Source organism: Nyctereutes procyonoides, unplaced genomic scaffold, assembly GCF_905146905.1.
Source record: "Nyctereutes procyonoides isolate TBG_1078 unplaced genomic scaffold, NYPRO_anot_genome, whole genome shotgun sequence".
NCBI lineage: Eukaryota > Metazoa > Chordata > Mammalia > Carnivora > Canidae > Nyctereutes > Nyctereutes procyonoides.
Genome location: NW_026575045.1, coordinates 4,505,138 through 4,523,629, shown reverse-complemented (window position 1 = coordinate 4,523,629; position 18,492 = coordinate 4,505,138). Strand labels below are relative to the sequence as shown.

Genomic DNA, 18,492 nt, shown 5'->3' with positions numbered 1-18,492 from the left:
GGTTCATTTGGGTGTATACCCAGAAGGAAATGGTAGTTTTAAAAAAATATTTGATAGTAAGATGCATCATGATATCCAAACAAAATTTAAAAGCAGATTATAAAAATAACATGAATCTCTCTCTCTCTCTTATTTTTTATTTTTTATTTTTGGAAAAAAGTATGTGAAGAGGAAAAGGGCTGGAAGGAAATAGTAAGGATATGGGGTTATTCTATTTTCTTCCTGACTTTTATGTTATAAAATGGATCAGAAACTGATAAGCAGTTAGAAATGAAGAGAGGGTTTTCCCCCATCTCCAGACCAAATTAATGGAGTGATTCGGCACTAGTTTTCTTCTTATGCTGTCCTGCTTTGTGAGTTATTTTATGAGTGATTAATTTAAGAAATATCCCTAGAGACGCAAAGCACCATGAAATTCTAATTTAATTACTTTTATGTCTCACAGAAAGAATCACAGCTGTTCTATCACAAAGGAGGAAAAATGACAGCTAAATAGAGAGAACTTGACTTGAGCTCAGTTTCTTCTTTGATAGAAAGTAGATGCTCTAGCTAGAAATAATCAACTCAAGAATATTTCCTTTATTCTTGACTTTGTTGAACATCTCAGTGCAGATGCAAGAAATGAACTGTCTTTGTTACAAGACTTCATCACTCATTTCATAATCAAGTACTTGCCTCTTTTAGAGGTAGCTTGCAATCAGGTGACAAATACAGTTGCTAATAATAAGGCAGCCTTGAACAAAAATCTATTGCTTTGTTCGACTAAGAAATTTGCATCTTGGGATCCCTGGGTGGCGCAGTGGTTTGGCGCCTGCCTTTGACCCAGGGCGCGATCCTGGCGACCCGGGATCAAATCCCACGTCGGGCTCCCGGTGCATGGAGCCTGCTTCTCCCTCTGCCTGTGTCTCTGCCTCTCTCTCTCTCTCTCTGTGTGTGTGACTATCATAAATAAATTTAAAAAAAAAGAAATTTGCATCTTTTCAATGTAATAATGAATTGAAAAATGCAGATTATTTACTTTTTTCCAGTAAATATTTAGTACTAAAATAGAAAAAAAAACAACAATAGTGGACATAACTTCATACAGTTACTCAAATGTAGTCATTAGAATCCTCTTAAGATGTGAATATGTGGTTTCATCCTTAGGATTTCTTTATTTCATGAAATTGTCTTTAATTTAGCTTACTCACCTCTAGCCATTTTATTTCTCTATCTTTATAGAGAGTTTTACACTATTAATCCATTGTTGATAGATTCTTTATGTAAGAACTAATGTCCACATTCATTTATCCTCTTGCTAGTTAAATGGTGAAGTTTCAACAACATAAAACTTCTTCTTTGGTGCACTTTTATGGGCACATTCAGCAGTGTTGCCATATAAGTTCTTCAAAAATACTAGTCTCAGGGCACCTAGGTGACTCAGTGTTTGAGCGTCTGCCTTTGGCTCAGGTTGTGATCCCGGGGTCCTGGGATCGAGTTCTGCATCAGGTTCCCTGAGGGGAGTTTGCTTCTCCCTCTGCCTATGTATCTGCCTTTCTCTCTGTGTCTCTAATGAATAAATAAATCTTTAAAAAATATATTAGCCTCTAATAAAACTAATCAAATATATTTTGTGACAAACGTTATTCTTTCCAAGAACATATCAATACCTGTTTCTTTTATATGTAGAATATAAACTTTATCATTAATATAAAAGGATGATTTTTCCTGTTTCACCCAACTCCCTTTTACTAAAAAGCAAAAACAAAACAAAAAAACAGAAAGTAATGAAAAAGAACTAAAAAAATTTTTTGAACATACACCAAAGAGTAGGCAGGGTGATACAGAGAAGAAGGGGCTCAGCATTGGAATTGAGCAGAATTGGGTCAAGTTCCTACTCTACCACTTTTAATGTGCATGACTTAATATGTTCAGGCTTTAGTATCCTGATCAGTAACCTTGAGAGAATCCTTTCTACCTTAAAAAATTGTCAGAATTAGAAATATTATGCTTGAAACATCTAGTACAATGCCTTGTACCTAGTAGGTGCTCAGAAAAGAGAGGCAGCTATTATTGTTGTCTTTTTGGTATAGTTACTATTTGGCATTAATCACTGCTTTCTTGGGTACAGAATATCATCTGTGTTATGTTGTTTTATTGTTAGAAATATACTGTCCCTGTTCATAGGAAGGTGATCTGTCTAACCCACACCAGGTTTGCGTTCATGTCTTCTTGATACTCATTATCAGCAGAAGCTTTGAAAGCTGTGTTTGTGGTTGTGCCATGTGTATTTTTCCTTGATCGTTTTCTGGAGAAAAATACTCCTTCAGACTGAGTCTCAGAAGGAAAACAGTGTGAGCAAAGCTCAGCCAACCAACATAGAAATATGGCATGAATAGGCATTGCTAGCTACTGGGATTTGCAGTTGTTTGATATGGTGACACAATTACCCTAAAATGACTGATGCATCACCTTCAGCTAAAATGGATACTTTCATTCTTTTAACATCTGTATGTTAACATCTATATTTTAACATCTGAATTTTAAAAATAATATATCAAGTTTGAGTCTTAAAAAACAATGAAATGATAAAAATATGTTTGGAAAATTATCATCAAGGAACTAGAGAATACAAGTATGCCACTAATAAGGATCAACATGCTTGGCATAACTGACCTCCAAGCCAATAGGCTTTTAGTTAGCATGAAAAAAGAATCATATGCTACATCTTCAGAAGAAACTGCTCTCTCTAGCAATAAATGAAAGGAATTTCTCATATAAGATGCTCATGGGAAAACAGTGAATGCTATATAATGTCCTTGATATTTTTATTAAGTAGTGAATTTCAACAACTTTAAAATGTAATATGGTGAAGGTGATATGCAATGCATTAATTTAATGTAGTCTAAGGATGTAGCTTTCTGGTCATATGGTTTTTATCAAAGTCAGGGTTTAGACTACTGAAGAAAGTGAATAGATTATTTGAGTCTGCGATGAACTACTGTATTTATTTACCACTTGTCTCAGCCTGGTTCTTGGTAAGAAGTCAATGCATACTTTCTTCATTCAGCAAGTATTTCATATTCACCTGCATTGTGTCAGGCATCCTGATGATTCAGGCATCAGAGATTCCATAGCCAACAAGACTGACAAGGTCCTTGCTTTCATGGAGTTTACACTCTGTTGGGGCAGATAGATGATAGAAAAAAAGTAATTTCAAATTGTTGTAAATTTTGTATAGATATAGAGTTTCCATTTTTTTATTAAATCATGTTACTATGTGGTTTTCAATAAAATATTCCATTTTACCTAAGTTGCCATATTTATTGGCAGGAAGTTGTTCTGAATATCTTTTTACTTTCTATTTTTTTTAAAGGTTTTATTTTTAAGTAATCTCTACACCCAATGTGAGGCTTGAACTCAAAACCCAGAGATCACGAGTAACATGCTCTCCCACTAAGCCAGCTGGGCACCCCTCCTTTTACTTTCTTTTCAATGTTAATAGGAACTATACTAATATCCTCTTCTTTGTTTCCTGAGTGTAGCATAACAGTAATTTATATTCTCTCTCTTTCTCTCTGTCTCTCTTTCTCTCTCCCTCTTGCTAACTGATGAACAATTTGCCTTGGAGTTTATAATTCTATTAATTTTCTCATAGAATCAACTTTTGGCACTGCTGATTTTCTTTATTGCACTTTTTATTTCATTAATTTCTCATCTTTCCTTTATTATGTCTTTTCCTTCTACTTTGTTTGGGGATAATAAGCTGTTATTTTTCTAGATGGAAGCTTATGGCATTGATTTTTCAACCTTGCTCATTTTCCAACATATGCATTTAGAGGTATAAATTATTCTGCATCCCAGAAATTTTGATATATTGAACTTTCAGTATTGTTCAGCTCAAATATCTTTTCATTTTCAGCATGACTTCTCTTTGACCCATGGGGTTATTCAGAAGAAGGTTACCCAATGTCCAAACATATCTTTCTTTATTGTTCTCTAGTTTAATTCTACTGTGGCAAGAGAACACACTGCATTATTTTAGTTCTTTGAAATTTGTTGAGAAGTGCCTCAGGGCCTAGGATATAGTGCACCACTATTGCGTGCAGTGTTCCATGAAACAGATTTAACTTGGTTAATCTTGTTACTCAAATCTTCCATATCCTCATTGGTGTTTTTTGTCTACTTGCTGGATTATCGCTGAGAGGAGTGTTTTAAAATCTCCAGCTATGGGGGCACCTCGGTGGCTCAGTTGGTAAGCATCTGCTCTTGGCTCATCTCATGATCCCAGGGTCCTGGGATTGAGCCACACATAGGACTGCCTGCTCAGTGGGAAGTCTGCTTCTCCCTCTCTCTCTATGTGCTCTCTCTCAAATAAATGCATAAATAAATCTTTATAAAATAAAATAAAATCTCCAGCTATGAATTTACATGTATCTAATTTTTAGTTCTGTCAATTTTTGTTTTATATATTTTAAAGCCATATTAATAGATACATTTAGGATTATAAATTTTTCATTGAATTTACCCTTTTATCATTATGAAATGCTCCTCCTCTGCCTTGTAAAAACTTCTGCCTTAAAGCAGTTTTGTCTAATATTAGTCACAGCAGACTTCTGTGGGTTAATATTTGAGTGATATATCTTTTTGCATCATTTAACTTTCAACTTAACCGTATTCTGTTACTTAAAGTGTGTCTCTTAAATGTATATAATTGAGAATCTATCTTTCCTTCTTTCTTCCTTTTTTCATTCTTTCTTATTTATTTATTTTTACATGAAGACAACAAAACAAAGTTTATTTTATTGTGATTAAAGACAAAGATGCATAAACACTAAATTGTTATACTCTTTCTTTCTTTCTTTCTTTCTTTCTTTCTTTTTTTCTTTGTTATTGGTTGTTATTAACTTGACAAATCTCTTATTTGTAGTATTTGGGTCATTTTTATTTATTGTGATAACTGATATTTGCAAGTATGTTTACCATCTTGCTATTTATTTTCTATTAGTTACATTGTTCTTTTAGTATTCCATTTCCCCTCTTATTTTCTATTAATTTAGTATTATATTTTATCCCCTATTAGCTCTTTACTCATACTTTTTATATTATTAGCTTAGTAGTTCCAGAGACGGCCATCTATATTCTTGGCTTTTACAGTCTACCTTAAATTTGTACTTTACCACTCCTGAACAAGGAAAGAAACTTAGGGGAGTTTAAATATTCAACAGTTTTTAAAATATTAATATCTTTTATATACAACCACCTATTTACCCTTTCTGATGTTCTTTCTTTCTGCAGTTCAGTGCTTCAACTGGAATTACTTTCCTTTAGTCTAAAGAAGTACTTTTAGTATTTTTTGTAGTGTGGATCTGCTGGCAGTTAATCCTTCCAGGTTTTGCTTGTTTGTAAACAACTTTCTTACTTCTTTTTTGCTTTCATCACTCTAAAAATGTTATTGCATTATCTTTTGGCTTCCATAATTTGTATTGCTAAGTTGGCTATCAATTTTATTGCTCCTTTACAAGTAATGTGTTTTTTTCACTCTGGCTGATTTCAAGATTTTTCTGTGTCTTTAGTTTCACCATTTAGACTGTGATTATTTTATTTTATCCTACTTGAAGTTTGCTGAACTTCTTTAATCTGTGGGTTAATATATTCAACACTTTGGGAGTAATGTTTTTGGCCATTATGTCTTCAAATATTTCTTGTGTTCTGTATTCTTTTTCTCTTCTTTCTGGAGTTATAATAATACATATGCTAGACAATTTATGTCTCATATGTCTCATGCTTAGTTGTATTTCCCCCCACTTTTTTCTCTCTCTGCTTCCAGTTAGATACTTTATATCGACCTGTTCTTCATTTCACCAAATCTGTCTTTTGCTCTGTCTAGTCTATTAAACTCATAAAAAGAATTCTTATTTTCAGGTATTGTATGTTTTAGTTCTAGATTATCTGATTCTTTTTCCTTAAGAGTCCAACACTCCATTGAAATTGTTTATCTTTTTATCCCCTTTGTCCATCTTTTTCTTGATTTTTTTGTAATAATTAGTTTAAACTTTTTGTTTATAAACTTCAGTATCTGAATTATCTCTGAGTCAGCTGCTCTTGTCTGTTTTTGCTCTTTTGTTTATTGGTCACATTTTTCTGGCTTTCTGCATGTCTCATAGTTATTGTAGACCATACATTTTGTATTTAAGAATTATTAAGACTGAAGATGATTTTATTTTCTCTGACAGAAAGTTCTCACTTTACTTTGTTAGCCAGATAGGATAAGAATCTGATTACCTCAAAAAATGCAATTGAGTTGGGGCACCTTGGTGGTGCAGTTGGTTAAGCATCTGACTCTTGGTTTTGGTTCAGATTGTGATCTCAGTGTTGTTAGATTCAGCCCACATGGGGCTCCAAGATCAGCATGGAGTCTACTTAAGGTCCTTTCTCCCTCACCCTATGCCCCTCTCCCCCCAACATGCTTGTGCTCGCTTTCTCTCTCTCTCTCTCTCTCTCTCTCTCTCTCTCTCTCTCTCTCTCAAATAAATAAATATAAGAAAATGCAATTGATTTGAATTGGTCTGGGTTTCAGTTTTAGTTGGCCCAGTCTATCTTGATTTTGTCTCAGCTTTTGATTGAGAGCCACGCAGGTCTCTATCTCCTTATCCCTAAGTACTGTGGGAGATTTCATATCTGCCCTTTGAAGTTTTGAGTTTAACTCTTTGTTCTTTCATATCATACAGCTCTAAAATTTGGTAATTTTTTTTTTAAGGAGGAGACTCCTGTTTGTTGCAGGCTGCTTTCGCTAGTGGAACTTTACATTTAAGTACTGTCAGACTTGAGGAGATTTTACTCTGCCATCCCATCTCCTAGCCCTTTATGTAACCCAACATTCAACTAATGTCCTGTGGAAAAAACTGACTACATGCTTGAGGCTCCTTCAGGTTTCATTCCATCCTGATAACCCATACAACTATCAGGAAATCCACTAGTTTCTCTTTTCCCTGGTAGAGTTTCAGATAGGAAGTTTCTCTGCCTATGCCAAGCCCAAGCCTCATCTTGTGGTCAAGATGAACAAATACCCCTATAGAAGACAAGGCAATTCAGCTCATCTTGGAAGGGCAGTTCCCTTTCTGATGTTTTATTTCAAAGATGTTTTTAATTGTTGCTTCCATAGATCTCCTGGTCTGTAAAAATATGTTTTTGATTATGTATCCATTTTTCCCTATAGTTGTTATAGCAGAAGTGATGGCTTCTAAATAGACTACTACATCTGTTTTGAAGCTAAAGTTTCCCCCCAGGCATTAAATATTTTTCTATAATTTAAATGGTTATGTAACTTTCAAACATTTGGAATACATTTTATTCCATAACTTTATAATATTGTGGGAAATGTAGAGTACTTTTTCATCTTAAAATAAATATTCCTGTACCTGAATTTTTGATTATCTATTTGATGCTTTTCCATAGTATAAATTCATAGCTGTGTAATTGTGTCAACAGATATGCATAATTTTTAAAAATTTTATAATTTTGATATATACTGGCAAATTTCAGCCAAGAAATGCAGTACTAATTTACTTTGACAGTGTGTGAGATTCTTAATTCCTGTGGGTAGTATATACCCATATATTAATAATATATGACAGGATTTTATTTCTCTCATAACATACCTACACATTATCTTAATCTCCAGGAGAATCCAGAAAATGTTAAGACTTTCTCCTCAATACTGAAGTCATTGTCACGGAGCTCTATGAATCCTAAAAAATATATAAATTATTAATTTTATTGGTATTTATATTTTGGCTAAAAACATAAAAATATGTGTTGTTTATGGTAACATAAAAACAGATGTAAGCCAGACTTTTCATTTTGGTTGGTTTTCGCACTTAGGAAGCCCTTAATCAATTTTTATTGATTGATTTGAATATGTCTTGCTTTTTGTATTTTTCCTTTAATATCTTTAAGAGAAATTCCACATTCTTTGGTTTCAGGGGAAATGAAAGAATTTATTTGTTGGAAATATTGCATATCTTGATATGAATTGGTAGAAAAGAAAGTCAACAACTTCTTTCTTCTTCTGTATTCTTTTTATTGGGATCTTCCACTTGTCTCTGAACAAACACAAAAACCTTTGAGACTTACATGAGTCTAAGATGTAAAAATCATGTCATTCCTTTATATGACTAGTTTTAAATATCAGCAGTCTGGGTGCATGTTTTTTCCATTTTAGAATTGGAAAACATCTATACTTCTGGAGAAGTAAAAATGCTTTTTGATCACCAACAGTGATGCATTTGGAAATTTTCTATTCTTCCTCAACTTTCATAACTATTTGATCCAACTAGTTAAGATTAATACTTACTTGATTTTTGTTTCCATTTAGAGATACTTGTTCTATTTTAAAAGTAAGACCCGGATGGCTTAGTGGGTTAAGTGTCCAACTCTTGGTTTTGGCTCAGGTCATGATCTCATGGGTAGCGGGATCAAGCCCCGAGTCAGGTTCTGTGCTCAGCACAGAGTCTGCTTGAGATTCTCTCCATCTACTCCTCCCCTACTCACATGTGCACAAGTTCCCTCTCTCAAATAAATAAATCTTTTTAAAAAATTCTGTGACTGTCATGCATTAAAAATGACTATTGTGCTTTAAAAAAACAGTAAGACCCTTAAAAGGGTACATAATCCTCAATATCTAGGAAAGGTACTTTTTCTTTCCTTTTGAAATTTAACTTATCATTTTAAGTTATGGAAAATTTCAAGCATGTATAAAAGACAAGAGTATACTGTAATGTACACTACTATGCCTGCCACCACTTTTGCTATTGCTGTCTTTTATTTTAACAGTTGATTTAAGTGGGAATGCCTTTATCTTTAAATTATAATGCATTTTTTTCTGTATAACCTTTTTTTTAATAGTATTATCGAGTGGTCATTCATTCGGTATGTAGTCCTTAAATTTTCCTTGATTATATTTTTTTAAAATAAAGATTGTATTTTTCGTGTTTGTCTCAAGCAGTTTCTAATGGTCATCAGGGTGTTTATTTTAATTTTCTTTTTTTTTGTGTTCCCAAATGTAATAATATTGAATATTGTTGCCTGTTAAAGGATGGATTTGAGGAAATCCTTGGACAAAATCTAAGAAGTGTTACCTTGAAAGTATAGTGTATGTGCAAACACTGAAGTCTTTTCAAATGTTGAAGTATTTTTCAGAGGTTGATAATTTAGTTTCATGCATATTCAGAAAAGGGTTCTTACTCTCTTTGAGCCAAAATTAGTATGCACAGGCACAATCTCTGTTTTTCTTAATTTCTTCGTGCAATTGACATTCTTTATTTTGTTTCTGCATCATTCTTATGATACTGATTGTTCCACTGTGTTACCTAGATGGTCTCCTCATAGCTTTCTGTATTTTTAAGGCTTTTTAAAAACCACTTTTAAAGATAGGTACAGGTTCTTATTTTTTAATTACCACTGCTTACACATGTGTACACACGCACACACAACTCACATTTCTGGTAGATTGTTGAAAAGAGGATTTTTTAAAAGACGGTAGCTACTATGATAAAGGTAAACTAAGCAAGGGAATGCAGTGGAGCCCAGGGCAAGGAAAGACAGTTATTTAAGCATTAAATTTTAACAGCACACTACATTCTGGGGTGAAGGCCAGTGGAATATTTTTGCTTGCTCAGGCATTGGAGTTATGCAAACAGAAGCTATTGCATGCCCAGAGTTTCATGACTGAGGAAGTAAACTTGTACATTTGTTTTCTTTAATAGGTTCAAAAAGGCATTTGAATCTGAGCCATCACTACAGTCAGGAATTAATTATGCAGTCCTTCTCCTGGCAGCTGGGCACCAGTTTGAATCTTCCTTTGAGCTCCGGAAAGTTGGTAATTGAAACTTGATATTTTACACGGAAATCAAGAAACTGACCCAACTTGGTACAGAGAAAAAAAAATTGTTGATAGATAGACCCTTTGCTTTTTACTACTATTTCTAAAGGATTGCTATTACTATATCTCCCTGTTTAGTGTTTCATACTACTATGCAGAATCCTGAAATTGGGATGTAATTTGGTTTTTAGTTGATTTTGCCTGTTTCTAAAAAATCCTCTGGTTAATATTTATTGTTCCAGCACAAACTAATATTGAAAATATGGGCTCTGCGTTCAGCCCCAACTCCCAAATAAGGCAGTGTTTGGAAATTCAAGAAGATTTCCTTTTCTTTTTTTAAGATTTTATTTATTTATTCATGAGAGACACAGAGAGAGGCAGAGACACAGGCAGAGGGAGAAGCCAGGCTCCATGTGGGGAGCTGGATGCAGGACTTGATCCTGGACCCCAGGGATCATGCCCTGAGATGAAGGCAGATGCACAGCCCCTAAGGCACCCAGGCGTCCCAACATTTCCTATTTAAGATTTAGAGGAAGAGGGAAGCAGGAGAAGGAGAAGAAAAGACCTCTGATATTTCCTATTTCTGATTCTCTTATACACTTTCAAGCACTGTGATTTTGGTAGTATTGGAGGTGGAGCCTGCCAAAGCCAGGAGAAGCAGATGGCAGTCTTGGCAGTGATTAGTCTCCTCAGAGACCATCTCTGAATTGTAGCCATTGATAGAATGTGCTTTTGTCCCTTTTATCTGTGGACATTGTTTCATCTGCTCACCTTTCTTTGGAATTTGAAGATTTCCCACATCTTAGTGAATAAATTTTGTGTGATTTTTTTTTTTTTTTTTTGGCTTCTGGCTTTAATAACACTTTTCAAAGTTTTACATATTGGAATACTGTCTATGGTAGTGAGATGTTGCTCTTAGTTTCTAACCATTCTCTTTCCGGGAATCTTTCCAACTCTTATAGGAGTCATTACTATAGACCTAGAAATATTATGCCATATTTTTCTTAGAGAAAAAAAACCCTTCCTAGCGAATCTATGAATTGTAGTAGAATCTTTTTCTTTAATATTTTAATCTTTTTTAAAGATTTTATTTATTTATTTGAAAGAAGGAGAGAGGGAGAGCACAAAGGGAGAGGGAAAAGCAGACTCCCTGCCCAGCAGAGAGCCCAATGTAGGTCTCAATCCCAGGACCCTGGGATCCTGGCCTGAGATGAAGGCAGAAGCTTAACTGATTGAGCCACCCAGGCACCCCTCCTTTAAGATTTTTTTTTTTTTAAATATTTTTTTTCTTTATTTATTTATGATAGTCACACAGGGAGAGAGAGAGGCAGAGACACAGGCAGAGGGAGAAGCAGGCTCCATGCACCGGGAGCCTGACATGGGATTCGATCCCGGATCTCCAGGATCGCGCCCCGGGCCAAAGGCAGGCGCCAAACCGCTGCGCCACCCGGGGATCCCTCCTTTAAGATTTTTAACTGGAGACTGTTTCTGTTTAATTTTCTTTCAAGAAAAATAAGTCCTGAACTTTTTTACATTATTTGGGAAGGACTTATAAAATAGCCATGTGTAATGTTCTGGGAAATCCTGAATGGCAAATAAAGTTTGAGTATTAAGTAATTTTGGAAGGCCCCAGACTAAAAGAATGATAAAATACTTGTTGCTGCTGGATTGCACTGGTATACAATGCAGAAAGCTTTATTTGAAATAATTTTTTCAGTTGGTAAATGAAATCAGAGAAAATACATGGTAACTTGTACTTTTCAAAAATTATGATTACAAAAAAATGTTGTACCTAAGGTTGATTTTCAAACTCTACACTAGCCAAAACTCTTTAAGTACTAGTGATCTAAAAAATACTTTGTACTGTTACGTTTTTGAACTTAAGGTGAAGTTTTATGGAAGCCTCCAGATCATTACAAGAATTAGCACTGATTTGCATGTATTGATAGATCAATAGCATAGTGACTTGAAAATGTACCTACTCTTCTCATTTTTAAGTTCAACATAGATTAAAATGATCAGCACCCTGCTGAGAGAGTAGATCTTATTGCAAAACAGAAATAATAATGATGTGATGTGATGTGATGGAAGTCTTAGCTAACACCATGGTGGTAACCATTCTGCAATATATAAGTATATCAAAGAAACACATTTTATACCTTGAACTTACATGATGTGATCAATATCAGTTGTGTATTATAATAAAACTGAGGGAAAAGAAGAAGAATGATCAGCACCCTGAGGCTTGAGGAACTATGATTAATATAACTTTATAAAGAAAATATATTTTAATCTTTTTCCAAGAACTCATTTACAATATATATTAAGCATTTGAAAATATACGAAGTTGAATTTTGAATTTGGGAAAGTGCAGAACATACACAGACTTAAAATGTGACTTGACAATGAAACTTTTAGCTACTTCAAGAAATAAATTTTAGGTTTCTAAAATACTGTAATTTACGCTCCAAACTATATATCCTTTATAATTAAAGTTCACTAATTTAGGTTCTGCTCAATCATAAATTATATCATATATCATCATAGACTGACTAGTGCTTAATTTTTTTAATGGTAAGATAGAATTAAAAAGATTTTCAAGGTAAGATAAAATTAAAAAGATTTTCAAGGAAAGATTTCCTACTATATATGAAAAAATTGTCCTATATAATATTAACAGTATGTAATAGAAATAAGATAAATAAATAAAGCACATTTTGCAAGCACATTTTGCATATTTTAAAGATATATTCTTAAAAAGCATTTTTTAAATGGTCTAGCCAAATTTCTCAGTATTTTATATCTTCTTCTGTTCCTTCTCTTGGCCCCCTGCAAATGTACAAATGAGCCCAAATTACTGAGTTTCCTTTTAGTAATTAGACTTTTTTTTTAAGTGAAATCCCTTTTTCAGATGCATTTTGAAATTTTGATTCATTTATAAAAGATAAGCAACTAAAAATTAAGATACCAAAAGACAGTCACTAAATCTGAAGCTTAGATTTAATATATCATCTTACAGTTAAGATCTCTAAGGTAAGACATGATTCTTAGCTGTACTAATCTACTGCCCAAAGACTCTCAGTTCTAGTTATATGTGTGTTTGAAGTTAAGACCAACTGTTTCATGATCTGCTTTTTCAGTTTCCCAGTTTTTGAATAATTATTGATGTTTAGACCACTTGGAACTAGAATTTGAAAAAACAGAACCACATCTTACATGTTCTTCCTATTTTCAGCTACATAAGACTTAAAATTAATATTCAACTGTTACATACATAACTGCTGATTTTCCTATCTTCTGTGGACTTTTTCAACTCTGAGACATTTTATGGGTGAGAGTCAGAATTCTAGGTTTGGGTCCCCCAACAATAATGATGATATAATAAAAGAACGTTGGAATTGAGACAAAAGACTATTTGAATCTCATTTTCAGGGAACAATAAAAGTGAAATCTGTATTACTGAATGTGAAAGTCCATGATTCTATAATGATAGTTTTAAAAAGGAAATCAGAACAAATCCATCACTAGCCACAGAACAACTCCTTTGTCCTGCTTGGAGGTGACCAATTTCTCAGATAATTGGAAATTATATAAGGAAGAAATTAGGTACCTTCCCTTCTTTTTAAAGAGATACTATATAACTCATCTAGTTGAGGAGGTAAAAGCTCTTCTTAAAGTATGCTACAGACTAAATGTATTATTGCACAGGGAATGTATTCTTCAAAAGAATTCTAGTTAATGAAATGGAGTGAATGATAAGCTGACAATGATAATGACGTTGAAATAATGATTCTCTCAAGGATTTCTATATATGCCCTCCAGGGATCTGACTCTCAGTGATCCAGCCAGCATCCCTAGTTTTGAGATGGCCCAACAGAGCCTCTTCATGTGATGAGCAGGAAATAAGCAGTATCTCCTATAAAACAGTCTAACCAAAAATGTTTAACCAAAATTTTAAGATCTAATGTCCAGCTATTAGGAATCACAGTGGCTATCAAAAGAAGTCAAATGACACAAGCATGTGACAAATTCATGCCAGTGTCAAAGTTAACTGTCACCCTCATCTTACGAACTGGCATGCAAGAATAAACCTGAAATTTTATTATAAAACTGTTATTACTATAATTTTGGACTATTGCACATTAGCCCCTATTTAAATGTTTGACGTGATTTGCTACTAGACCTATCCTTGGCTCATTGTTCTGCAAGCACAACAAAATAAAAACAGCTCATTTTCAAATGAAGTTGATAGAAATGCCCATTTTTAGTGTCTCATTTTACCTGTGCACTTTCTTTCCTTTATATTCGTTGAATTTTAATTATACTCAGATAGGAGATCATGGATGTTGTTGCATACGTGAGGATAATTTTTTCATCTTACAAAATTTTAAGGGGGCGAAGCCATTCTCTCTAACTTATCACAATATATGAAGGATTCCCAAATGAACTTCTTGAAATACTCAGGGCCTAAGTGTATTATATTATAGAAAGTCGCATAAGGTTTTTTAAAGATTATTTTGTTTTCTTTTTTTTTTAATTTTTTTATTTATTTATGATAGTTACAGAGAGAGAGAGAGGCAGAGACACAGGCAGAGGGAGAAGCAGGCTCCATGCATCGGGAGCCCGATGTGGGATTCGATCCCGGGTCTCCAGGATCGCGCCCTGGGCCAAAGGCAGGCGCCAAACCGCTGCGCCACCCAGGGATCCCTATTTTGTTTTCTTAAAGTATGTTTTCAAAAAACCCATAATTCTTAGGAAATATAAAATAGAACACCTGTAAAAGATTTTTAGGAGTGCCTGGGTGGCTCAGTCGATGGAGTGTCTGACTTTTGATTTTGGTTTGGGTCATAATCTCAGGATTGTAGATAGAGTCCCAAACTGGGTTCTGCACTCAGTGAGGAGTCTGCTTGATATTCTCTCTTTTCCTCTCCCTCTGCTGCTCTCTCTGTGCTCTCTCCCTAGAAAATAAATCTGTTTTTAAAAAGATTTTGCTTAACTCTGTTAATATGGAAAACAGTAGGATGATATGTCCAGTTCAAAGTGCATTTTAGAAGGTAGGGTATTCATTGATGATTTAATAAAGAAATGTTAAGATGACATTTCTGAGTTTGATTTAAATAAATGAATTCAAGCCCAAGAAGTCATAAATCTTAGGGATTATCTATTTTACTAGACAAAAACTATTTGCATCTCTATCAAGTTAACAAGTAAACTTCTCTAAGTCTGAGATCTTTAATGAATAGTAAACAATGAAATGAACTTGCTATACTTTCCCTAGATAGTCTTCAAGTCTGGCCTTATGCCCCTGTGACATATTGAATTGACACATCCCACCTTTTTACCTCAGTCTCAAATCTCAGATAATTTTCCTAATACTTTAATGTTGTGAATGCTAGTGGCACTTAATAAGTCTACAAGGATATATTCCCTTTAGCAAACAAAGGATTACAAATACAAAAATATTACAAGGCAGAGTAGAGACAAATATTTATAATGAAATGCAAAACACCCAGAAGAAGCAAAATAATGTTGAAGAAGAACAAAGTTGAGGGATTGACATTACCTAACTTTCAAGTCTTGATACAAAGCAACAGTAATCAAGATAGTGTTGTCTGTCAGTTTTCTTATTTCTTTAACTTTATAAGTGTATAATTGTTTTTGCATATAAAATTATTATTATTGTAGCATTTTACTCTTGCAAAATATATATACTATGTATTTTATACTGCAACTGAGTGATAGTGTAGCATATTTCCCTTTCAAGTAACTAAAGAATCTGTGATATTATAGGGAAAGCAAGGTGGTTACATAACAAGATATTATCACCTTTTAATTTATCCACATGCAATGAAGGCATACATTAAAATTCTGGAATGATGTACATCAAAGTGACAGTGGCAGTTATCTTTGGATCTTCAAATTAAAGGGACTTTTTTTTTTTTACATGAACTTAAGCCCCTTTTATAACTGAAACTTAAAGCTACTTGAATCTGAAAGGAAGAATGAAAGCTTAATTTTGTTTTTTAATAAAAAGTCTGCTTTGCCTGGGTGCTGTGTGTTTGTAACGTTGTACTTCACTGATGATCTTCTAGGAGTGAAGCTGAGTAGCCTCCTTGGTAAAAAGGGAAACTTAGAAAAACTCCAAAGCTACTGGGAAGTTGGATTTTTTCTGGGTGCCAGTGTCTTGGCCAATGATCACATGAGAGTCATCCAAGCATCTGAAAAGCTTTTTAAGCTGAAGACACCCGCATGGTAATAGTAAACGGTTATGTGTTTAAACAAGTGCTTTAATAAACAACTCTTATCACTTATTTCCAAATTGTTATATTTGTTGAACTGATGATTAGATGGTTTTATTTGCTTCCAGAATGAAATGGAGAATTTAGAGGGAAAACTGATGTTCATAAATCAAATGTGTTGAATATAGATTCTGATGACTGGCTGTAGATGATTTCTGCTTGCCTTTCGCTTAGCCTTTTCATGACACTCACCTACCCACTAGCCCACGTTGGCCAGTGTTACCCATAGGAGTAACCCATAGGAGGCCAAAATTGACACCTGCAAATCAAGTTGGTAGATTCACAGATTTCTATGTCAGCCTCCCATGTTTCTGTCCCAAACATACACCATTTGTTCTCTTACTGATCTAATCTCAGTTTGAGGATTCTCATTCTTGCTTTTTACTTCTTTATGCTTAAAGCTTATTCATAACATTCAAATGTTTCTTATATGTGTGTGTTTTCCTAATTCCAAAATTTTCTTGGAGTGCCCCAACTCTCATCATAAGGTATATGGTAATTGAAGAGAGGAAAGCATTTAGGACTGCATTTAAGACTATTTTGGGGGATCCCTGGGTGGCGTAGCAGTTTGGCGCCTGCCTTTGGCCCAGGGCACGATCCTGGAGACCTGGGATCGAATCCCACATTGGGCTCCCGGTGCATGGAGCCCGCTTCTACCTCTGCCTGTGTCTCTGCCTCTCTCTCTCTCTCTCTCTCTCTCTCTCTCTCTCTCTCTGTGTGTGACTGTCATAAAAAAAAAAAGACTATTTTGGAAAACAATGCTAATTTTATTATGCATCACAGGTAATGATTACTAGCTGTAAAGGCTTTAAAATGTTAACCACGATATCGAGAAAGGCTCAGGTTGGCTCAGAGCCAGGGCCACTGACATGTTTTCATCAGAGGAACCACTGGAGGAGATGCTTACCACAGTAGGTCCCCCTGGCTTCCCAAAAGCTTTCCTCACATTCAAGTCTTCTCATTAGTAAACCCTCCCCAGTGTCACACCGATATTGATCTTTCTAAAATTGATGTCTGATCCTTTCCTGCCACTGAAATCCATAAATCGGTGTAGTTTAATGGCTCTTCACAACCTAAGAGATAAAGTCCACCTCTTTGCCTTGGCAAACAAAGTTTGCCTTTAGTCACTCCAGCCTCAGATCTTGTCACACACCCCAATGACACTGTTCTCTAGTCACACTGAACGTGTCAGATTGTGGCTTCATGCATTCATGGCTCGGCACGCACGGAGCATGCCTCTCTTCTGCCACCTTCTCCACCTGGGGACATTCCTAAATCACATCTGCCTACAGACAAGACCCTGCCCTAAAACCTTTTCCTGCATCCAGATGGAAGGACATGGTGTCATTGTATACATACGTGTGATTAGTTCATCTCATGAGATCTGCTTTTGTGTTTCTGTCATTTTAAAATCGCATTTCTGTCAGTAGGGACTGTATGGCTTTTGTTAGTCATATTTCTGTAGTTGTAGCCTCATGGATATGTAGGTCACTGGGCTATACCTTTACATTTCTGTCTCATCAGCACTGTATGCTACTTAGGGACGGGGCAGTCCTGTCAGTGAGATGTCTACAGTAGGCATTCGAATGCTATCAATGCATGTGTAACATGCAGCCTAATTTATCATTTATTTTACAATGATCATTCAGATGGTACAGAAGGGGACTGAAGCATAGGTCCAAGAGCTCTGGTTTGAGGTGTTGCAGCTTCTGTTCACAACAGAGAAGACATTATTTTATGCAATAGTAATAACAACTGCAAAATAATGCCTTAAGTTTCCATTCACTTAATGTTAATTTCCATATTTATAGTTTGCAAAGTGCTTGCCTACCCATTATCTCAGAATTATCGTGCTTCTCATTTTTTCCTAGCTGTTTCCTTTGAGGCACCATCTGTCTTGTTAGGTTGGAGGATATTGTATAATATATAAGCTGAGTTGCTTCAAAGGAAAATAATGATCTTTCATGAAGGGTGTATTTTGAAAAGCTTTCTCAAGGAAGCATATTTTAAAACCAGTGCATTAACCACTCCCTTGAAGAGAGGATAGGCGTTATTTTAAAAGGCATGTTTTCAGTAGATGTATCATCCAGTCTAAGCAATTTAAGCTCTCTATGCCTCAGTTTACTCATCTTTAAAATGAGGATAAAACAGCCTATTTTATTGGGGCACATGGATGACACAGTCAGTTAAGCAGCTGACTCTTAGTTTCAGCTCAGGTGGTGATCCCAGGGTCATGAAATCAAGCCCTGCATCCAGCTCTGCACTCAGTGTGGAGTCTGCTTGATATTCTTTCTCCCTCTCGCTCTGCGCCTTCTGCTCATGCTTACACTG

The 18,492-nt window shown here is 34.9% G+C and overlaps 1 protein-coding gene across 1 annotated transcript in view; it reads left to right on the top strand.

The window, feature by feature from the left end:
- Positions 1-18,492, top strand: part of MAP3K5 (mitogen-activated protein kinase kinase kinase 5) — a 198,864-nt gene that overhangs the window by 96,263 nt on the left and 84,109 nt on the right. Inside the window, 2 exon segments of the mRNA XM_055324629.1 lie at positions 9,747-9,859; positions 15,955-16,114. Of these exon segments, the coding sequence (XP_055180604.1) occupies positions 9,747-9,859; positions 15,955-16,114 (273 nt within the window).